The following is a 24435-nucleotide window of genomic DNA, read 5'->3' on the forward strand; positions in this document are numbered from 1 at the left end:
AAAATAGAGGGCAAGAAAAGGAAAAAATTATTCGCTATGAAGATGAACACAGATCTTACAAAGTGTTATAGGATCGCTCCATCCTTAATGATACTTTGCTTATTCTGATCCCCAAATGACCATCCCTTGCCTTTTCCCTCTCTTGATCCCAGATGTTTCTTACCTTGAGATGCCTTTCCATTGCAGCAGTACCTTTCGATTGCTTCCTTTATATTATGGTTACACTTGAGAAGTTCATATAATGCCTAGGACAGAGGGAAAAAAACTATTCAATAAAAATTACCAAAAGTTCATACGTAACAGCATTAAAAAAAAAAACAAAAAGGTGTATTGTAAGAATCCTGAAAAATACTGGCTGAAATGCTCTCTAATTTCAGGATATTTGAGGTATGTCTGCCCAGACATTTAGTCTATATAACTATCCTGCAGATTGACTCTGGTATCCATGAGTCTGTTCATTCTCACTCTACCTGTCAGAAGTCACCAACCAGTATCACTCTTGACTTTTTTTTCATTGCCACACCTTCTGGGCAGGAGGAATTCCCCTATTTTAGGTGATTTGTCTCTTGATATCACCTACTCCCTGTGTTTTAGAGTTTTAATAAAAGAGAAAAGGAATAGGAGGTCTGGAATAGAAGGGCAGGTACTTTAGTGACTGAGGTCTATAATGCTCTCAGTTATTTCCATCTACTATGAAAGGTGTCATTTTTTAAAAAAATTTCATCCTACTAAATCTGTTTGGAATTACGAATATACTAAATAGTAGCAGACAGAACTCAATTGAGAGTTAAATAATAATCCACCTTCCTAAGTAAGTTTCAAGAAAGGCAAGGATGGCTCAATATTAGTAAACCTATTAATGCATCACTTGGTTAATAATCAATACATTAATAATCAATCATTAAAAAACAATCATCTCAACAGCTACTAAAAAAGCATATGATAAATCAGTGTTCATTTCTAATTAAAAAAAGAAAAAAACTATAATAGTTATAAGTAGATGGATACTAACTTACTATAATAAAGATAGCCTATACCGAACCAAGGGCTGGTATTATTCTTAATGTAAAAAGGTTAGATGTATTACTTTCCATCAAAAGCAGGCCTTAAATCACTATTACTGCCAAACGTCTCTGAGAGTTACGGCTAATGCAGTAAGACATAGAATAGGAATAAGAGACATAATAATGGTAAGGAAGAACAATAGTATAATTCAACAATGACTTTAAGACTAGAAAACCTAAAAGAAACAGCTGAAAAATCATTATACTAAATAGTTTCAATAGCTTGAGAAAAAAACAAATTAAAAAAATAATTGATATTTCTCTATATCAACAATATGCAATTATAAATATAATAAGAGATCTCATTTACAATAGTATTAAATACACATACATATATAAGATATTGAGGAATTAAGTCAATTAGATGCATGCGATGTTCAAACAAAAACATCTGAGTGATTAAAAAAAAAGTCACATAAATGGAGAGTCAGACCACGTTCTTCAAGTGGAAGGTTTAATGTTTTAAAGATACTAATTCTTCCACAATTAATTTATAGGAATACCAGTACAAAAACCCAGTGGGATTTCTTTTTGACAGCTGACAAAACTACTTTGAAGTTCAGCTAGTATGACTTCTCTATGTTACTTGGGAATTCAAATTTGAGTCCACCTATCTTTGGGTATTTATTAGAAAGGATCACCTTGGCTGGCAATACAGAGTGAAAAAGTATAAGAGAGGGGCAAAATGATGTCAGAAGGGCAAAACTAGGGGCATTCAAAAAGCCCTTAATAGGCAATACTCCCACCCCCATCTCACACATGAGCAGGAGATCTGCTGTGCATCTACAGGTACACAGTGCTTACCAAATGCTACTAAAGCAGATTTATACAATCTTAATAGACATTACTTTGAATCACTTCCTGAATAAACTTCAAGAATAATCAAAAAAATACCTGTATCATAAAATCTAAAAGTCCAACCATAAAAAATGTTTAAACAAGTGAAATTACAACTATAGGATGGAACATACAGTCATCAAGAATGAAGTATAAAAGAATTCTGAATGGTAGAGGAAAATAAGATTAAGTGATTATAAGGATATTAAATGGTATCTAAAGTAAGATATGTGTATATGTGTAGAAGAAAAGACCAGAAGAAAAGACATGAAGCAATATAGAGTGGTTATCACTAGGTCTCAGCATTTTTCTTTCAAACCAGTATTCTCTAAGTTTTAAAAATCTATCAGAAAAAGAGATACCCAGTTCACGTGTACGAAATATTTGAATGAAATATAAGAAAATCAAGAGGATACTACTAGTTAACTGCTGTTTCAACGGAAGTTGAAGTATACCTGCTCATTGTCCCTTGTGTGTGTTCCAGCAGAAATCCTATCCATTGTTTTTTCATTTCCAGTTCTTAATGAGGTCTCAACAAGGTACTCCTTAACTTTGCTCTCCAGAACCACACCAGGACGCCAAAGCAACTGGTCCTCATTTTCATACACTGATAAAGAAAAATCCCATTAACACATTAAAAATAGTGAACACCCTCAAAGATGTATACAACCTGTTCTTCCTCTTTCTTAAGAAGCGATACACTGGGACAAGTAACTAACTTTGAGAACATGATTAATTTGATTGTCTGGCAAGTTAAGCCTTTCTTTCATTAGTAAAGGTTTAAAAAAAATTTTTTTTAACTTTATTAAGGGCCAAGTGTTCCAGTGGCTAGAGCATGTAGCTTTTTTGGTGGTTTGATTTAATAACCAATCAGAGGGCCAAGTGTTCCAGTGGCTAGAGCATGTAGCTTTTTTGGTGGTTTGATTTAATAACCAATCAGAAGGCTTTCTACTTTTAGGCCTAGTAAAGTCTAATGTAAAACCCCATAGTGGTGTCTTATAGTCTTCTAATGACGGGATTAAAAAAACCTGTGTAAATTCTTTAATAACTTCATTGGAATTTTTACTTGAACTCCCTAAATGGTTCTATGAAACGTCTAGAGGTTAAAAATTGCAAACAAAATAAACAAAAATAAATAAAACCCTGATATCTGCCAATAATGAAATACCTATGAAAAGTATATTTTTCTTCTACTGATTTCCTCCCAAAAGGTGAATTTTTACTTAGAGGAAGCAGATTAACCAAAAATCAAACAGACTGATAAGTAGTAAGAGAAGTAAACTTTCCACAATCTCTTAAAGAGGCTGATGTATTAATAAATGAAATGTCACTAAAACAAGGTTTATATTTATGTACACATTGCCACCGTACTCTAAATCTTCTACTTTACACAATACAAATGGCCTAAGTATTTATCCCATTGCTTCAAGTGCAATCCATTCTTCACGTGTATAATAAGTACTAAATATAGCTAATAAAAATAATTCATTGAGAGCTCACTATGTAGCAGGGACAGTGGTAAGTGCTCTATATTCACAACTGTGTAAGGCAGACATTATCATTCCCGGTGAGCGGGAAAGTTAAAAATAAAGTGTGCCTGTGAAGCAATAAGACTGACTTTTGAGGTAAGTTTCTGGAACAGTTTCTTTACTTTTTGGTCAAAACTTAAACAGCTAAAATAGTTTGGGTTTATCCCTCAAAAGACAGAGAAGGTATACCTTCCCTCCTGAATGTGCAGAACTGAGACGATATCACCTCCATTATGATGTTTAATCTAATGACCGACAGCTGCTCTGCATGTACTTGGCTCCAAGGGATTGTGTGGCATTTGGGTTGGGGGTGGGGGTAGAGATTAGGGCATCTGAAGATGATCAGCTACTGTTTGCTTCCCCAGAACAACTGTCTTCCATCACTTTGAAAGCAGTTTAGGAAAATGGTGTTGCTAGGGGCTGCAAAGGCCAACGACCCCAGGGTAGCCAGTCCTCCCTTCCTTTAAATGAGGGATGACCTGACATGGAAGAAAGAAAGAAAGAACTCAGGAAGTGTTCTGTCACTGTGCTGCTTTTGCCCTCATGACTTCAGAGGGACAAATCAACTCACTGGGGAAAAGGTCAAATGCCCACGGCCAATTCTTATTAGTGACTAAGTGCAGCTAGGAATGTGTACCTGTATTTTTATTTCCCACCATCTCACCCTTCCATATTTTCAAAAGCAACTATAATTGGAATCTACCAAAAATGTGAAGAAAAACTGATTACACTTCAGCAGGGATGTACAATACAAGCAGCAGAATCCTTATACTTCCCCACCTTCTCTTTCAGGGCCAGGGCAGGAGAATTCCTTCTGGTCTCTTTTCTTCTCAAGAGTTTTCTTTCCAAGAGGATTTTATCCCCAAAATTCTCATTATCTCAGGTGATAAGATTCTTCCCACTTTTACCAGAGTGGGATATAGGCCAAGCAGTTGCATCTTAAGAGGCTCTCCACTATTTTAACAGGTGCTCAGCACACTGGCTAAGAAGCACTGTACAGAGAGGGGGTGATTCTCTGAGTCTCATGGTTCATTTTTATATATGATTCATACGTCAGACCTAAATTTTCCGATTCCAAATCTATCTTTATACTGCCAAGGTTATAATCAGATATTTAAATAAACATATTAAGGGTAATCTGGCCTACCAAATATTATCAAAATCAAAAGCTTCCTTACCTTTCTCATTACCATCATACTCTCCAAGATAAGGGGGAATCTCTGCCTGATACTGTAAACCAATCATTATTTCCTACAGGAAAATTTAGAAATAAAAACAACTCATTATAAAAGTAAACACTGAAAAAAATTTCCAACTCATTAATTAGTTACTACAAGTCAAAAGAAACGTCTTCTTGCAACAACAAAATTATCTTAAATTATTTCAGAAACGTTTTTAAAAGCTACTTTAGTCCAAATGGTCTACCAAGTTATGATGGTAACTTGACTTACCTTCCTCAAATCTTCAGGTGAGTTACCACTGTCTGTTTCAACATCTTCAACCTCTGATTCCTTATCCCCATCACATGTAGTATTTGCTTAAAATAAGAAAATCATATTTTAAAAAAGGTTGTTATTGTTTATTTGTGCAGCACCTGGAAGACTGCCTGGCACATAGTATTTTATAAAAATTTGCTGAATAAATGAGATCAGCACAAATATACTACCCCTCTGTACTAGTCTCACATTTTGACACCAGTCAAAAGACACTGAAAACACTAAGAAAGTGTATAGTATCCTTATAATTATTTGGTGTACGCTCAAGTAGTTTGAGGAGGCAAAAGGAAAACCACTATGGTCACCTTAAAAAAGAATATAAAGCACTGGAGTTCTGATTATACTAACCCAGAATGAGATTCACACAAAGAGCTGCAAATTAAATCCATCAAAATTATGTTTTTGGATATGCACATGTGTATGTGTATTTAAACTTAACTGAGCAGTCCTTCTACCATAAAAATATCTGAGAAATAAGCAAGGCTGCATATAAGAAATTATTTCAGTTCAAAGATCTTTTAAATATTACTGATATATATTAAAAGATAACACCAAGATGGGGCCAGCCCCGTGGCGTAGCGGTTAAGTGTGTGCGCTCTGCTGCTGGTGGCCTGAGTTCGGCTCCCAGGCGCACACTAAGGCACCGCTTGTCAAGCCATGCCGTGGCGGCATCCCAAATAAAGTCGAGGAAGGTGGGCACAGATGTTAGCCCAGGGCCAGTCTTCCTCAGCAAAAAGAGGAGGATTGGCATGGATGTTAGCTCAGGGCTGATCTTCCTCACCAAAAAAAAAAAAAAAAAAAAGATAACACCAAGAACTAAAAGAAAAGAAAAGAATTAAAAAAATCACTAAAAACGAAAAAACACTTTTTGAGGAACTGATAGTTTTCAAAACCAGGAGAGTAAGCGCCTTTTAACAAAAGTCCAAAGAATGTCTATAAAATTTCAGGGTTGAACTAAAACTGGTTACCATAGCAACAGATGAGTCTTGGAAAAGAAAGCAAGCAGCCAGGCTTGCAAAACTAAGCAATGTTTTAATTTTTTTAACAGTATAGTAGTTTACCTCTATCTCAATTTAAAAAAGTTATAATCTTGTTCAGATTATAATAGTATTTCTTTCAATTGAATAAAACACTTGGAATATTCTGACAAACTATTGAATGCAATAAACTGTATGCAAGCTGGAGTATCAATGCTACTATTAATCAGTAATGACTGGGTTTCTTACATCGTAAAGGCCTAGGAAAGAAATCGGAAGTTTCATGGGAAGTCACAGATGGTGTCAGGTCATCTGCAGAAGACTGAGTTTCCTCATCATCACCTGACAGTAGGTCTTTCGCTATTTCCTCCTGAAAGAACAGGAATGCAGTGCTAGAGTTAGAAATGATTACATCTCACCAATTTAAAAAAAGTCTTTTTATAACATTTGCATAAACATATTATGGTATTATGATACAATCAAGAACTAGTTGAAGCCTCCTCAGTTTTGAGAGAAGTAAATTTGAAATTCTCCTATCATTGACTTCATGTACATAAATATTTCATAACATTTAATATTATATATTATTTAATAACTACATTAATATACACTATTAACAAACAATTTGCCTAATATGTAGGTATGCAAGAGAGCTTATCTAAAGCTGCAGGTTAATTTTTAGCGAATTTACAACAAAAATAATCTTACTTCTAAGTGGTTAACAATTAAACTCACTTTCTGCCAAAATAAATAAATAAAACAAAACCAAAAAAAGTCTCCAAACTCCATTCTTCCAATAATTTAAAAAGTCTAAGTAATGACAGCTCTGACTAGTGATACAACTTTAAAAGAAACAGGTTTGAATTAATTTTTATGTAAGCGTATAGTCACCCTTGCGCCTGATACACGGTAGGCACTCAATATTTGCTGAATGACTACGGTCATTAAGGTCTGTGGTACATTAATATCACATTTGACGGAAAAGTGGGAACAACATAACTCACAGGAAGAGGTTCCAAGGTGTGGATTCCTCTCCCTGCCTGAGATCTGAAAGGCGAGGAAAGCTTTCCAGGGATCTGTTAGCAGAGACCATGCCTGTGTGAATTTTCCTCAGCAGGGACTAGGCCTTGCCCACAACCAGCCTATGTTCGTGACGTATCACCGAGGCCTTGGCTGCTTTGGCCACTGTCACTCCCAGAGCCAAAGACAACAGAACTTCTCTCCAATCACTCCACGCCTAAGCCAGCTTGGGTTGAAGGCTTCTGGGGGATTTATTAATCAATGTATTCAAGTGTTCACAGGATCAAAAGAAGTTAGGGCAAAATCTAAGTTTACATACAATATGTCTATATAGAAAAGATGAAAAAATTATGAGAGAATACTCAAACATGTAAAATATTATGAAGTTACTACTACTTTTAAAACAGTGTGAACAAAGCCAAACAATATTTAAATCAGTCACCAAAATGATAAGAGCAATGCGGACAATAAGAAGTTTACGTTTCAGAATTCTGAAATGCTTTAAGAAAATTCTAATTAAAACAGTCAATGGTTATAGATCTGGTATTTTTCTTTTAAATGCGTGTACTCACTTTGTCTAGTGTCATATCTGGTAGTTCATCTGCAAGTTCACTTGGGGAGCTATTTGCACTGGAATTTGCAACCGGTGGAACTGCAGGTTCATAGCCATAGAACGCCAGTAAATCTTCTAGAGGCATGTTTCCCTCCTGTTCAAGCCAGGACACAAACACAAACTCAGTAGTCGCCACAATGCTGAACTGCAGATCAACTGTGATGCCCTTAATGTTCATAAAGCACACTATCAAAACAGCAGTAGCAAATCGAAGCCACGTTTTAGTTTTTCTATTCATACTATTGCCAGAAAACAGGCTCAAACACCTATATCAACAAAAGCCTAACAATTAACATCTTCGTTTTTACTTTCCAGCACCATTTTACTTTTTAAAAAATTCCTCAAATATGTCCTTTAGTGCAGACCTTTTTTTTTTAGCTTTTACACTCGTATAAAGATTTGCCTTGAAAATATTTCCAATTAATCAATCAATAACTTCATGTAATTCTCAGCTTGTTTCCTTGTAATTAATAGCTGACCATTTGGTTTATCCTTCATGTTAATTAGAAGATACCTGATGGGAAACCTTTGCTGAACATTTACTAACACAAACAATATTTATTTATTAATGTTCAAAACACAATTATCCTTTTATATTCCTACTACTGTATCTATATTCTATACCAGTTGTTTTGGTTTTTTTCCACAACCACCTAGTGAAGTTTGTATTACTACCACCATCTTACAGATGAGAAAACCAAGGCTTAGTTCTAGGTTCAAATCCCAGGCCCCCCAGTTCTCTTACTGGCTGCGCTGCTTTGATAAAATCACATAATCTGGCTGCAGTACTGCCTGTGTTATGAATACCTATGCCATGCCACAAAGTGGCACTCAGTCACTGTTCTTCCCTCCACTAATCCATCTGAAAGTAAGTGCTGTATTTCCTTCTTAAAAATATTTTAATTCACCTACTAAAGTGTATAGAACTATTTATAATTATTCCAATAAATAACTTCAAAACAATATATTCACGGACTAGCTAATTTGTTAATACTTTAAAGACGTTTATGTCCATTTATTAAGAGATTCATTTTTAAACCTTGCTTTTTGGTTTAGTTTTCCCTTTAAGACAAAATAACCGTCATGAAGCAAACAGCACAAAAATGCGAAAGCAAAGTGTGTAAAACATACCCACAGCTGATCAAAGTGAGCTGAGAGGAGCCAGTGATGACTCCTAGAGAGCCAGCTGACTGCCCATCAGGGCCCACAGGGGACGCGGGCTCCGGGTGGGGGCGGGGGGCCTCAAGAATCTGGCCTTCATCTTTGTAGGTATGGAACTTACATTTTTCACTGTGCCTGACTGAAACAGATTCATGCTAAATGAACTTAGAATAAGGTATATGACAGAATGCTAATTTGCAAATTTGCAGTAGGAGACATGCATCTTTCCAATGACCATACCAATCATGGTATGGTCATTGAAGTGACATACTCAAGAAATCTTTTCAGCCTGGGATTGAAATCAGTACAAAGCTGCTCTGGGAACATGGAGTCAGCACAAATTAAGTAGGATGGTCAAGATGGACAGAAATTCACCCATGCTATGGGGAAACCTCATAAGTTATTCTTCTCCCAAACCAAGAACCCCTCGAAGGTGCCCAGAACCAGATTTAGAGTCTATGCATTCCCTTTGGCTCATACTGGTTATAATATAAGAGGAGACTGGGTTGCAGCCTTTGCCAATCACCTGTCAGTAGTATTTCTCCAAAACCTCACAGTTTCAGATTCCCTCCATGAGCTGGGGAGATGGCAATTTTCATTCATCATACACTAACAGTCCACCTTCCCATCAATACAGCATTTACTGGGTTCTAGGTATTGTGCAGAGGGCTACTGACTATGGATATAGAATTGAAATTTACAGAAAAATCCCTGCTCTCAAGGAGTTCAGTCTTAGTGAAAGAAACTGATAAGTTAACAATTATAATACAATGTGATGGCTGCAATAATCCATTCTGGAATTGGTGCTATAAATTGATGGGTACAGAGTAGGAAATAATGGTCCAGGGTAGGGAGGTACCACACAGAGGGCAAAGACTGAGCTAAGTCTTGAAAGAGGAAGAGGAGTCTGACAGATGAGGGCTGTGTACTAGGCACTCGTGGTCCATCATCAGAAACACCACCTGAGCAGTGACTGTGTGCCAGAAGGCCACCGTGCCAGGTGCTGGTATGAATCACAGGTCTTGCCCTTCTACAACTTATAGTCTAAGGGAGATACTGACAATAAACAAATACAGAACTGACAATAAACAAATGTAGAACTGCCAATTATGACAAGTGCAAAGGAAATAAATAGGGTCCTGAAATACAGAATAATGTAGGGAGCCTACTTTCATGGAGTCACAGGGGAAGACAGTGAGTGACCTTCAGCTGAGGCCCAAAGTCTGAGAAGTGACCAATCCTGTGAAGAGCATTCCAGGCAAAGGAAATGACACACTCAAGGCCTGAAGGTGTTTCCCACTACGCCAACGGCCAGAGCATGGAGAGGAGATTGAAGAGTGGCTCAAGAGGAGACTGGAAAGAGATGGAGGCAGATCAGCAAAGGCCTCACGGGAAAGGAACTTGGACTTTATTTCCAAGGCAATGGGAAGCCACCGGAGAATTATAAAAAGGGAGTGACATGACTTTATTTCTTCTTAAATGATGGGCAGCTGCATGAAGGAAAGTTTGGGGAGGTGAAGAGATAAAAGAGAAGCTGGGAGACCACTTAGGAACCTCATGCTGGGTTAAGGTACTGATACAGACATGGAGAGAAGTGAATAGGTGAGACAAGTTCTGAGGTGAAATCAAATGGGTTACCGGATATAGGAGTGGAAAGGAGAGGGAACGACGACTCCCCAGATTTCTATTTAAGCAACTGCCTAGATAGGGGCAACTTTTACTGAGATAGAAAGACTAAAGAAATGAAAGGTTTTTGAAGGAAAAAATCAAGGTTTCTGCAGAGGACACAAGTTAAGTTTGAGAGGACTATGAAACATCCAAGTAGAAAAGTCAAGTTGGCCAGGAGCCTAGAGCTCAGAGGATGAGGCTGGGCTAAAGATATAAATCTGGCATTCATTAGCATCTAGATGATATTTAAAGCCACAGGAGTTGATGAGCTCACTCAGGGAGACAGTAGAGAGAAAAGAGAAGGGGACGTATGCTTTATTAGAAGAACTTCAGATATATTACCCTATAGGATATGTCTGGAAAATTTTAAACATGATTTGCCTTTTGGAAATAACATTCTAGGGGGAGTAGAAGAATGAGAGCATGAACCAAGGAAGGGAATTATCTGAGCGAAATTAAGAAAAAAAATCTGTTTCTTGACTTATTTGTCAGAGTGAAGGAAAGAGACACAGGAGTTTAAAAGGACTGCCCGTTTCCGGCCTGAGAAGGCTAAATAGCTATAGCACCATTATGAGGCAGAAACACAAGACAAATAAACTTGCGGGTGGAGGGTGGGATGGTAAATGATGAGGTAAGGTGAAAGGTGAAGCAACGGACTTGAATGAGATCATCCATAAAAAGCATATAGAGTGAGAAGACAAAAGCTAGAACCCAGGGGAATACCATCAATTAAAAAGCCGGCACAGGGCCGGCCCCGTGGCTTAGCGGTTAAGTGCGTGCGCTCTGCTGCTGGCGGCCCGGGTTCGGATCCCGGGCGCGCACCGACACACCGCTTCTCCGGCCACGCTGAGACCGCATCCCACATACAGCAACTAGAAGAATGTGCAGCTATGACATACAACTATCTACTGGGGCTTTGGGGGGAAAAAATAAATAAATAAAATCTTAAAAAAAAAAAAAATAAATAAATAAAATAAAAAGTGGGCACAGAAAGAAAAGCCCATAAATACAACAGAGGGAGACACCAGAAAGTAGAAGTGGAACTAGGAGAAAGCAGAATTAAGTAAGCTGAGGAAGAAGCAAGTGTGGAGAAACCAGGGATGGTCACTTGGGTCAAATATCAAAGAGAGATCAAGCGAGATACAAGACAGATAGGAATTCTTTGTATCTGTCAATTAGGATTTATTGATGAGCTTATAGCCTGTGGGGAGAAGCAAAGCTGAAGACTGAATAGAAGGAAACAAAGTACATACACTATAAAAGAAGAAATGACTAAAGGTACCACAGAGTCAAAAGAGAATTTTTTCCACATGTGGGAAATGTATGAGGAGGATTCTATGTTGACATAAAAAAATAAGCAGAAGAATAAACTAAGGGCAGGAGGGATGGAATCTAGGGGTTAGCCCGGGAAGTGGCAGTTACTTTTGGGACAGGAGGGAAAGAAAGAAGAACGAGTATAAAGTTAAGTTTGTATGTGTGGGGCAAATAGGAGGTTCTGGGTCGTCATTCATGAAAACCCTACTTTCCCTATAAAAACACAAGCACGATCATCTGTTGAGGGAGAAAGTAACCATCTTAGCGGAAACCCCATTAAAACATTCAACGGATGACACTGTATAGTCCACTAAAGGGGGCTGGTGCTAAAACACAGAAATTAACTATACTAAACTAAAGCAAAACTGGAAAAGGTGAATCCAGTCTCTGAAGCACTTCACAAGTGAGCTTTCTACTGGAGCCTATTAATAAAGCACTTAGTCCTCTGAAGTATAAAAAATTCTTTTCAAAATTAAATTAGTAAATCTCAAAGTCTCTGAGGATCTATGGTGGCTAGATCAGCTTAGAAGTTTGACCTCGCACCTTATTCCAGGTATGAGGATTTTTCTCTTCTGCCTTTTTCTCAGGTATTTTGTTAAAACTATTTAAATCTTAAGAGACATATTTGAGTCTAGTCATACTTATAAAGGAACTATTTTATAAGTTGAAGGGTTTATATCAGGAAGAGTACAAGATTTAGAGGCAGAGGACTCAGTAACTGCTAACTATTACTGTGGGCAAATCAGCTAACCCCTCTCAGGACCATTTCCTCATCTGTAAATAGAAAGATACCGTAACTTCCTTGACTCTATGATGCATATCCTCATGTTATAAGAAATGAGGATGCATCCCATTAGCAATGGACAGATTTCTCATAGTAGTGTTCCTCCCTGCCACCATCTATGCTATTTCTAAACCCATGGTACATCTTACAGTCAACAAGGCCTCTGAGCCAAGGAAATAATGCTAACACTCATCTGACACACCTGACGGTACTGCTGGATGGGTCATACGAGACTGAGGTGCAGATCAATTTTAATATAACACCAGTCTGATACCTTAAAATACAGTTTGCAAAACAGTGCACATATAACTTTTTGAAATGCTTTTAAAAAAAAAAAAAAAGGAAAGACTTATACCAAAATCTAAGCGGTAAAAAGGTGATTTCTACTTTCTCATTTCACAATGAATATTAGGGGGGAGGGAAAACTATACATTAATAAAAGTAGAAATGCAAAGAACTTTTTTTAAAGTTACAGCTCTAAATCTAGGACTACTAAATTAAAACCTGTCAGGCAACAGAAACATAAATAAATTAAAATATAGAAAGACACAACATAAACCTTATTTTAATGTTTAATCCCAAAAACCTAGTCACATAATTCTCTATACTTTCCAAAGCACTACTATAAGAAAGCTGATTTTGTATGTCTCTTACTTTCCATAACACATAGTGGACTAAGATTTGTAGGCGCCAAAATACAGGCCATATTTAAAGTTTACAAACTATCACGTTTATTTACGATGAGTATAAAAACTTACTGTAATTTTTTTAAATGAACATTAACATCAAACCCCTAAGACTATTAACATGTACCAATACCTAAATTACTGTTCCAATAAGATTAATAAACTATTTTAAATTGTATAGAAATAATTTTAAATTTCTTCTAAAAATTAAATGATCTTTACTCTTTATATTTGTGTCTCTGTTTCTGTTATTCATTTTCATATTTCATTAAACATCAATAAAGAAGAGAGACCACATCTACACAGTTACACTTTACTACAGATAAGAATCGCAGTTCAGAGGAAGCGGGCAGTCACTCACTCTTAGAAGCAGCTCCTCTTGCCCCTTGATCCATGAGAGGATTAGCCTTCTGAACGGAGACAGAGCTCTTAGGTCTTCACTAGAATTTGTTTAAAGATCATCTGTACTTTTTTGCCCCAATTTCCAAGAATGTGATAAAATGCCAAGAAGCAAACTAAGTACAGAGAAGCTAAAATACTTAAAGGCCTATTATTTTTCTGAATCTACAAATTCAGTGATAGATAACATTGCAAAGTGAGGATCTAATTACCAGCACTGACTAAACAAAATGAAAATTATAGAATAGGGACTAGGTATTTCTGTGAATAGCTAAGTGAGTAATTCTTTGCTGTTGATTATTTCTCTGTATCTTCCCCAATTTCCTTTTAAAACTCACTAAACACAGATTAAAGCAACTATTACTATCATCTCCAGAAGAATAAAACCTTCCTATCTGAAAAATAAAGTTTTACCAGCCCATGAAAATCTCTACCAGATTACCCAGACTCAAGTAGTAACTGAGTTAACACATTAAATGAAATTTTTAATTCTTACTATTTTACTGACAAAACAGCTCTTTGCTAAATGCAGCCCAGCACATTTATATCATTTTCTTATGTCATGTTGTAACTAGACTGCTGTCTCCCTATCTTTAACAACAAACACGTAATCAAGGAAGGTGCATTATGAGACTACCTGGGACTTCTGCCCCATGCCTACAGCAGTGTCCTGACTTAAAAAACTACAGAAGAGAGTGTCTATTCTAAGAAGCCTTTCATGAACTTCCACACCAGGCTAACCATCTTTCACTAAATATACACCCCTTCTCCCATAGCTCTCACTGCTTCCCATTTTCATAGTTCTTAGCACATATATTAAAAATCTTTTTTTTTTCCTATTTGTCACCCCAAATTAGACTGTAAGCTCCTAGAGTTCAAGGACATTGTCAAATTGCTCACTTCTGCAATCTCAGGTCCTACCACAGTCCTTGGCTTAGTGGTAACATTAGTTGGATTCCAGTTCCCAGTTAGTCCAGGCCACTCGCTCATAAGAGGTAGGAACGAACTGCCTGAATAAAGCCAAGGCAGAGCTCAAGACTCCTTGGCATCTTTTCTCATCAACAGGCAACATTTTATTATCACCCCTGAAAGGAGTGATAGGCAAGACTTTTCTTCTTGAGCATTTTCTATTTTATCTCTACATTCCCAAATCTGTTTGGCTTTTATAGGAGATACTTTTCTTTAAAGAAAAGGATTAAACCTAACTGCAAGTGTGTTGGATTAATTTGTCAAATGAATGAATGTGTTTAGAAAATTTCAGGTCTCTGGGAGCAAGCCTGGGGTCTAGACCCTGAAGACTCTTGCCTTGTGTTTCCCTATGTATTAACATGAAGGAAGAAATACAATAATGATAGCCCACTCCTGCCTCCCAAACATGGCAGAAGAGATTATGTAATAATGTGCTTGGTCTTCTTCAAGAAAAAGAGGTATGGGGCCGGCCAGGTGGAGTAGCGTTAAGTTCACATACTCCACTTTGGTGGCCCAAGGCTCGTGGGTTTGGATCCTGGGCGCGGACCTACACACCACTCATCAAGCCATGCTGTGGCAGCGTCCCATATTCAAAGTAGAGGAAGAGTGGCACAAATGTTAGCTCAGGAACAATCCTCCTCAAGCAAAAAGAGGAAGATTGGCAATAGATGTTAGCTCAGGGCCAATCTTTCTCACCAAGAAAAAAAAAAAGAGGTATGAAAACTTATAGGATTGTTATTATTCAGTATTATTCATGAAACCTTTTGCTATTCTGGGCTGATTAGAAATTTGCAAATAAAGTTAATTTATAGATAAGTATAATCTTACATTTTTTCAAGGTGACCCCTATGGAGGCCTCTCTCTGTAGTCCTGGTATACACAAGTGTTTAAAATCCAGGGGCCGGCCCCATGGCTTAGTGGTTGGGTGCACGCGTTCTGCTACTGGCGGCCTGGGTTCAGATCCCGGGTGTGCACGGATGTACTGTTTGTCCGGCCATGCTGAGGCGGTGTCCCACATACAGCAACTAGAAGGATGTGCAACTATGACATACAACTATCTACTGGGGCTTTGGTGAGAAAAAGGGAAAAAAAGGAGGAGGTTTGGCAATAGATGTTAGCTCAGGGCCGGTCTTCCTCAGCAAAAAGAGGAGGATTGGCATGGATGTTAGCGCAGGGCTGATCTCCCTCACAAAAAAATTAAAAAATAAATAAAATCCAGTTAATGTGAATTTGTATTGATTTTGGGTTTAAAAAGTTATATACTACATTCACTCCTGCCAACTTTTTAAAAGATACTGAGGGGTAGGGAATGGTATATTACTAATTTACATTTAAAAATGTAAATGTAATTTTCTTACAGTATTCTACCAGATTATAAGTTATTTGAAGGAAGAGACTTCTCTCTGTATCTACTGCAGTGCTAAACTCAAGTTTGACCCTCAGTAGAATAGTGTAGTATAATGCAAAGATGGCTGGGCTAGGATTCAGAACTAAGTTTAGGGCCTACAGTTCTCTATATCTCAATATTCTCATCCATAAAATGACCACATGTACCTACTTCACTGTGCTGGTATAAAATTAAAAATTGGGTTAACAGATATAAAATAATTTTGAAATATTAAATGAAAATGTACTTATTAGGCTATCCTTCAAAATAATGAGAAAATCAGTGATATTCTGTAAAAGTCAGGTCAAAAACAAACATGCTGATCCCTATTTTTATTTCAGGTAGATTGTAAATTTACAATAGGATTTCAAAATCTTTACTCTTAAGTTTGTATTAAAATACTAAAGCAAAATCCTTTACCTTTTCTAAGTCTTCAATTTCAGAACTGAAGTTTTTACCCTCATCCATCATTTCCTCTTCTTCAAGAGTTCTTTCATCATCATAGTCATGGACCAACATCTCAGCAGTGGGGTCGAAATCATGATCCTCAGAAGACAAAGACCCAACTGGAATGAAACAAACGGAATCATTCTACACGTTCACAAGGCTATTTACAAAGAAAATAATCGGTGTCCTACTGTGAGCTCCTTTTAATGTTTCTACATAAGCTTTATTAACTGCATTTACTACATACTTTACAAGTTATAAAGTAAGCCCATACAGTTCTGAAAAGATATCTAAATCAGCACAAGAACACAGCAGAGTAATTTACAAACACTTTTATAAAAGCTCCAGTCCATGAGAACACGACTCATAACAGCAGTAAAGCGATTTAAACGGAGTGTTCCTAACAAAATGTTCTAATAGAAAAGTCAAACTTTCTTATCAGTTTTATTAGTTTAATACATTTGTCTAAAAGCAATAGAAAAATGTCTGAAGGATTATGAATGGAAGATTTCACAAGAATCTGTTAAATACTAAGAGTAAACACTCTGGGCGAAGAGAATATAAATTTACCCAAATTCTAACCTCAAATAAAGGTGCAAAACACAATAGAAATTTGGTTTATAAAACAAATATAAGTTTCTGTGAAGTAGCTATACAGCAATTCAGTCTTTAAAAGCACTATATCACTTTTCATGTCTATAACAGTATTTCAAGCTCCCCAGCACTAATCAAACAGACATTCAACTGTAAGAGCATGCTTTTCTTTGGATTACTAATAAAGTTCTTAAGATTATGGGAAGGGAATATAGAAAATCATATCTAAAAGTTCGGGAAGATGTATCACATTGCAAGTTGTTTGGGTCAATTCATACTTGTTTATAAAATTGTAATGCTTTCTTAATGGCAAATATGAAGTCAACAGGATACTCAGCCAACCAAGTGGAGAAATGAATAAAATCCATAATCCCAAGAGAATGAAATCAAATTTATGAAAAACAGGATTTTCTCCATTTGTTTTACTCTAGTATCTAATTCAATTAGACAGTGACTCTCAGGGCAGGGAAGGAAAGAACTATCAGAATCTTGGGATGGAGGAAGAGAGAAGTAGAAGGAAGCATATTCAACATAAAAAGTTTGATCTGGTTTTAATCAGGCTATTTAATATTTTAAAATTTCAAACATTTAAGGACAGTGTGAGACCATTACCAAAACATCAAAGTAGACCAAAGACTTTTCACTTCGGAAAAAAACCACAGATGTAATTCAATATTTTTGATTCTGAGTTCAGAGAACTCTAATCCTTAGTCCTAAAAATAATACAATTTCTATGGGACTTAATGCTTTAGGAGTTCTACATTATGATGTTATTTTTTTAATGTTGAAAGATATTATCTGCTCATTTTAAAACCTGTTGAAGTATAGGTAGTTAGCTTAATTTTAAAGAGAAAGACAAATGTTTATTAAATAGCTCAAAAGCAGAATATCAACCAATACAAGTGTTCTTTTTTTGAGGAATTCTTGAAAACCTCTGTGGTGTGCCAAAGTGTCAGGGACGAAATAAATGGTAACTTTTCCACCTCTCTGAGGGCAGAGCTCTCTCCTCTTTTGTAATCCACATATCACTCCGCACAGCAGGCTTCCCCCTTAAAGTGGACGGTATTCAATAAGGGCCAGAAATGAAAGGTCAGAGGGTCTACTCTTGGCTTTCTCCCTGCCTTTCTGGGACCTGAGGCAAGTCATTTAAACTTTCTGGGCCTGGGTCCAGTTTTTCATTTGTAAAATACATAGGGTTGGCTTAAATGACCTCAAGAGTCTCTTCTAGCTCTAAAATTCTCTTTAAAATTGGCTAATTGATTAAAAACAGGTTATAAGTTTGTTTAAACACCAAAACCACACTGCGTTTTTGCTTTTTATTTACATTGCAACTTCTTAAAAGCAGACAGTGATGCAAAATGGAAAAATTCCATTATCATCCAGATGTTTGGCATCATGTACATAGTCTTCCCCTGAAATCAGTTATAACAAAGAAAATGTCTCAAAATTAGAGAAACTTTTTTAAACAATTTTTAAATGTAAAGATGCAGACAGCTGTTCTTAAAATAGCCACAAATTTCTTCTACTTGGTGTTGATTAATTATTTTATAATACCTTAAACAATAATCAAGCGAGACCTTAAAAGTCGACTAAATACACAAAGTAATATGCAAGGAAATGGACTGTTCCCTCTAAAGCAACAGGTTATAAAGGAAGACTTGGGAGCTCATCCAGGCTCTGCTATTAACTGGTGATTCTTAGTAGAGTTATTTAAAAGTCTCCTCAAGTGTAAAATAAGGGAGTTGGACTAGTTCAGAGGTACTTTTCCTGGGGACTATGAGAGGGAAAAGAGGCAGCCAAGAGGGGGCTGGAAAGAGGATGAGAAACCGAAACAAAGCTGTCCTTACATTTTAGCACATGAGGAAAGGTCCTTGCCATGGATGGGCTTCAGGGGTTCTACAAACCCCAAAACGTATGCAATTATGCATATGTGCAGAGTTCTGGAGAGAGAGTCTCTTGCTTTCATCAGATCCCGACAGGGGTTTCTGACCCCAAAAAGGATAAGAAACAGTGTACTAGACAATCTAAAGTTGTCTCACCTCAAAAATTCTACATTACCACTTTTCTGTGCCAATCGGAAATTCTGTGTTTCTTTTAAGGCAGCTTTACCTCTCAATTTTCAATTTTAACACAATCTATAGGCATTTCCCAATTATGAAAATTTTATAAGACCAAATAAGGGAAGATGGGGAGTCATGGTTAATAATCAATATAAGCAACCCCAAAGTTCTGACGAATTAAAGAGTCGATTTCTTGGAGAAACTAAAATTAAAATCTAAACTAAACTACTCAAGTTAGTGGAAAGCTGATTTGGGATTAAACTGTTTCAGGCTTGGAGAAAAAACAAGATATGTGAGAATTAAAGATATATTACTTAAAAAGAACACGTCTATTGGCAGCTTTGTAACAAGGTATTTTTTCAACATGCAAGCAAAAAAGAGAATAGTATAACTGTTCCTTCCTCGAACAATTTAATTACCAAAATGTACATTGAAACTCTTGAAAACAAATGATGAAAAACTAGCAGGACAAATTTTTGTGGGAAGACCTTTAGCAATAGATCTTTGAGCCCCCATTACCCTTTGGGACCCACTGAAGAGGTAAGAAAATAGGACAAACCTGGGCTCGAACTTCCAAAAGAAGCCTAGGAGAGAGAAGAAAACGTGCGGTTAGATCGCGCTGCCGGGGGAAGAGACAGCGCCGGCAACAGGGCGCAGAGGAGGCGGAGCCCAGCGCTCCTCTGCAGCTGCCAAAAGTGCAAGACGTAGCTTCGCTCCAATCGCTCCCGGCCCCTTTCGGGCCCCTCTTGGCTGCCTCGCCTTCCTCCCCGAGTCCCCAGTGTACAAACTCGCAGACCCGGGACGAAGCCCGGAGTCTAACAGGCAACTCCACGCCGCCCCTTGGAGCTCAGCAAGTTACAAAGCAGAGAAGCAAAACCCAGAGCAGTCAGCTCGCAGCATCGGTACCCCATCCCCGGCATCTCGGGAGTCCCCCAAATCCCACCAGGCTCTCCACGGCCCCAAACAACACTTCGCAAGGCAACAACCTTTCCTGGAAGGGACAGACTCGCCCTCCGAGCACCTAGTCCATCCCCCGGGGCCCGGGAGCCCCAACTCCTGGGCTGTCCTCTACCCCCGAGCGTAGGCCGGCTCGCAGTCGGACATTCGCCCCCAACCAAAGCGCAAGCCCCCCATCTTCTCTCCTGAGTCCGGAGACGCGGCCCCTCAGTCCCAGAGATGCTGGTTCTCTCCAGGGTGTTCAGTCCCTCCTCGGGCCCGCCAGTGAGACCCTCGCCAAAGCGAGTTCCAGCCGAGGGGCTCCTGCTGCGCCACCCCCTCCCCCCAACTCACTAGTCCCGAGGGACACGGCCAGGGCAGCTTCACTCCCCCTGCCTCCCTCCTCCAGCCCAGAGGAAAGTGGGGCTACCGAGAGCCCCTGGAAAGAGCGTCGAGGATCTTGGTCCGCCCCCTTCACCCCCAGGGGCTCCGGCTCCTCCCGGGCTGCGGGGCGGGGAGTCCCGCTCGCCTCCCGCGAAGCCCGGCGGCCGCGCATCCCGCTCGCCTGCGCGCCCCGAGCAAAGTGGAGCGGGAGGCTCCTTCGCGCCGCAGCCCGGTCCCGGTGGGCCGGGGGCACCGAGCACTCCTCCCGCAGGGCAGTGGCGCAGCCCGCTCCCCGCTCTGCAATCCGGCCGCGGAGGGGGGGCTCGGCCGGTTTCCACCCACCCCGGCCCCGGGGGGCGGCGCGGAGGCTCCGGCGGCCCGCGTCAGCTGCCCGGGGGCACGGCACGGCACCGTCCCCGGGCCGGGGCTCGCTGCCGCCGGCCGCCGCCTCCCGTCCCGCCCCGCCGCCCGGCCGCGTCGGGGCCGGAGCCGCCGCGGCCTAGTCCCGGAGGGAGACCGCTCCCGCGCCCGCTCCCGCCCCCGGCCGGCCCCGCCGCGGCCCCTCGCCGCCCCGCGGCCCCCGCGCCGCCGCGCCGTCCCCCGTGGGGCCGCGGGAAGGGCCCCGGATCCCCCAGGCCGGCCGGGGACGGCGGGGGGCCGCCGGGCGCCCGCTCCTGCCCGGCCGCTCCTGCCCGGTTCCCCTGCTCACCTCCGCCATATTGGTACCTTTAGGGCGAACGAGCAGCGCCGAGCCCAGTCCCCGGATGGGGCGCCTGAGCCAATCGCAGCCGCCGCCGCCGCCGCGGTCCGCCCGGCACCCGCCCGGCGGCGGAGGCGGCTCGGCCCCTTATAGGGCAGGGCGGCCCGCGACGCCCCGGCCACTCGCACGCCCACCCCGCCCGGCGCCCCTCGCCGCGCCCCGCGCCCCGCGCCCCGCGCCCGCTGCCGGCCGCCCAGCCCGCACCCGCGCGCACCGCCCTTCCCCGCTCGGCTGGAGTGAAGTTCCTGCCGAATCGGAGGCGAGCGGGGGACGGATGGAAGCACGAGCGCGGGACAGACCCCCGTCCGGCCAGTCGAGGCCCGAGAATCGGCCGGGGTGGCTGAGGACCGACCGACAGACACTCTGGTCCGGTAGGGCGTGGGGGAAGCGGGCAGGAGACTTGGAGGGACAACTCGACAGACTTCGCTAAGAAAGAAGAGAGGAGGTGATCGATGGAGTAGACTGATGGACGAGAGGAAGCCCCGGGAAATGGGAGAAGTGGCTAATGGACGGCAGCGGCAGTCCGGGATGAGAGGACAGCGGCCAGGCACTTTGCGGTTTCCCCGAAGAGACTTGCAGGAATGGGGGATGCAGACCACCGTACACTGGCTCGTGGACGGTGGAAGTGGTCATTTGCCAAACAGGCTCTGGAAGACAGTGACAGTACGGAAGAAAAGACAAAAGATCAATAGGGCAAAGAATCGATGATGAATAGACTTGAGCAATTCAAAGAAGATGCTCATAAAATATAAACTGTGCAGGTATGAAAAAAAAATTAGAATAGTCCTAAGGGTCGTTAATCACCAAATAGTCTGGGGGATAACCCAGAGGTACACACCTGATAGACCTGTGGAAGGGTGGGAATAGTATATCAAAGGCCCTGAACTGAGTCTCAAAAACTCTGCCTCCCACCTCCCTCCCAAAAGGCCAAAAATTTAGTTAGGGTCAAAAAAGAAGCTAGTTCTGTGGGCAAGTGATTGGGTGGAGGAAGGAGGACAAGGCTTAACAGGTATACCGGCTCCTACGCATGCGTTATGGCCATTTACTCTTCACTGGGAGAGGTAAGTCTAACTCGTAGCAGGTCCGTGTCCACACTGAACAACTTTGAGCACGGTACCCAAAAATATTCACTAACAACCCCTTTGTAGCCCACAGAGTTAAATCCTGCAAGAAGTTCTGTACACCTGAAACGAATACAATATTGTGTGTCAACTATACTTCAATTAAAAAAAAAAAAATCCTGCGAGTTCAAGTCCCATGCGGAGTTGCCTCGGCACACGATTAATTGAGGCAGGAGGCCAGAAATAACAATAAGTATGGAAAAGAAATTCCAAAAATATGGAAAAGAGAAGTTTGCCGTAAGGTCCATGGATAACTGAGATCCAAACACAATCAGAAGAGTATGGCAGGACCCCACAGAGACTTGGGGAGGAGAGGGATTTCAGACACCAGGGCTCTTCTCCCAACTGTTGCTCAAACATGTAATATTAAATAATAGAGGGGCCAGCCCACGTGGGCCAGTGGTTAAGTTCAGCATGCTCTGCTTCCCTGGTGGAGTTGGGATCCTGGGTGCGGACCTACAGCACTCTGTTAACACCCATGCTGTGCTGGCTGCCCATGTACTAAAAAATAGAGGAAGATTGGTACTGATGTTAGCTCAGGGCATCTCTTCCTCAGCAAAAAAAAAAAAAAAAGATGAGTTGAGGTTTTTGCTGTGATCTCACAAGTTGAGGCACTTTTTAGAAGCTAAAACTTTCCATGCTCTTAGTCCAACTGTGAAAGGTCTGGATTTTAACCTGGGGTTGCCTTCAATTCTCCCCTACAAGAATGCATCCTAGGATAAGGCTGGATCCTGGGTTATGGATAGGAGGGGAGGAGGTTACTTTCAACATTTTTGCCAAGGCATCTCAAAATTAAATTTACTGATAAAAGTTATTTATTTGTGGAAATTTTAGGAGAAAAATCATTTCAACCATTTCAAAACATCATAAAGACGTGGAAAATTACACTTTCCCTGCTGTGAAAGATATCTTTCGACCTTTTGTCCAGTCAAATAACTCAAAAACAGCTGAACTTTGAAACCAGAGGCTTGGCACACACTGTATGTACTGTCCTCAATGAGGTATTTAGAGATTTCAAAGTAAAAAATGACTTGAAATTAAGTGCAAGTGATTAACTTTAGAAATGTGGCAGTGAGCACGCCCTGTGGACAGAGCGATTAAACAGTGCTTCGAGCTTGACCACAGTCTGAGCCACCACAGACCAGCCCCGGACATGAAGAAAGTGTCTCTAACAGCCTACCTCGAACTTAACACTAAGGAAAAATGTTTCCTTCCTAGCAAAACATGGCTAATCCAACCTATAAATGTAGCCTTAGGTTCCATTTTGCTGTATCTGAGAAATATATAGACTCATGCACTTGCGTAAACTTATTAGAGTTCCTGCAGATTCTTTTTTTATTAAACTGTAAAGATTTTGTATAGGCATTTGTAATTTTGACTGCATATATTCTCTCCATCATAGTACATAGTTTATGTAGTCTGTGTCCAGGGTATTAAATAAGGATTCATAGAGAGAGAGTGAAGCTAAATAAATTCGCAGTTTAAGGTAGCTGAGCTACTTTCCCCCCTCCTCCTAATCACTAGAAAAATAGTTTACCACCCAGTCTTACATAACACATTCCTTTTATGATAAAGTGTGTAAAGTCTACTGTAGGTACATGGATCTTTCACTCTTTTTGATGACAAGACTTCCAGGCGTTGGTACAGATAAAACGTCCCCTTGTTCCAGGGAGTTGAAATACAAAATGACTTTTTCCTATTGTTAGCATTATCCTGTCACTATGGTGGCATTATATAGAAAGTAAATCTGATGCTGGATGCTGGGCACTATGGGATCACCATACAAGTCTTTGTCCCTCAAAAGCTGACAGTATAACTGACTAATTCTTATATGTGGTCGATGGGAACAAGAGCAAGGAAAACTCAAAACTGAAACCATGGTAACTCCCTAAAAAGAACCAAAATGTAATAGATCCTTCAGCCATCTTTAGAAATGAAATAAATCAAGAGAACTTTGTAAATGCATGATTTGAGATGGCTTACAATAAATACGTACAATAAAATAAGAAAATGTAAATATGAAAAATGAGGACCATTGAAACTCATTAGACTAGGAGGTTAACACCTGAGAAAAAGTTAGAACAAGAATATGCAGGTAATGAGGTGTAACACACAATAAGAGAGTTAAACCGTAAATTTGGCTTCGAGCTTTCTGGACCCAAAGCAAAAGGAAAAAAAAAAGTAAATACAATCAGTTGCTTGATGCTCATTGTCTTTGAGGAAAATATA

At 40.2% G+C, this 24435-nt stretch overlaps 1 protein-coding gene across 2 annotated transcripts in view; it reads right to left on the bottom strand.

The window, feature by feature from the left end:
* MIER3 (MIER family member 3) overlaps positions 1-21100 on the bottom strand; it is a 32407-nt gene extending 11307 nt beyond the window's left edge. Inside the window, exons 1-9 of one of the 2 annotated variants that reach the window (XM_087443289.1) lie at positions 21035-21100; positions 19565-19589; positions 16325-16470; positions 7496-7630; positions 6153-6273; positions 4882-4967; positions 4609-4681; positions 2357-2508; positions 164-245 (exon numbers count right to left, since the gene is read on the bottom strand). In XM_087443289.1, coding sequence (XP_087299415.1) covers positions 164-245; positions 2357-2508; positions 4609-4681; positions 4882-4967; positions 6153-6273; positions 7496-7630; positions 16325-16470; positions 19565-19589; positions 21035-21043 — 829 coding nt within the window. In that variant the 5' untranslated portion in view covers positions 21044-21100. Of the gene's footprint in view, positions 1-163; positions 246-2356; positions 2509-4608; positions 4682-4881; positions 4968-6152; positions 6274-7495; positions 7631-16324; positions 16471-19564; positions 19590-20419; positions 20513-21034 lie in introns of those variants that run through there. The other variant, XM_087443290.1, reaches the window with a different exon arrangement.
* Between the last annotated feature and the right edge of the window lie 3335 nt (positions 21101-24435).

Source organism: Ceratotherium simum, chromosome 18 (assembly GCF_057802395.1).
Source record: "Ceratotherium simum simum isolate JZ-2026a chromosome 18, ASM5780239v1, whole genome shotgun sequence".
Classification (NCBI taxonomy): Eukaryota; Metazoa; Chordata; class Mammalia; order Perissodactyla; family Rhinocerotidae; genus Ceratotherium; species Ceratotherium simum.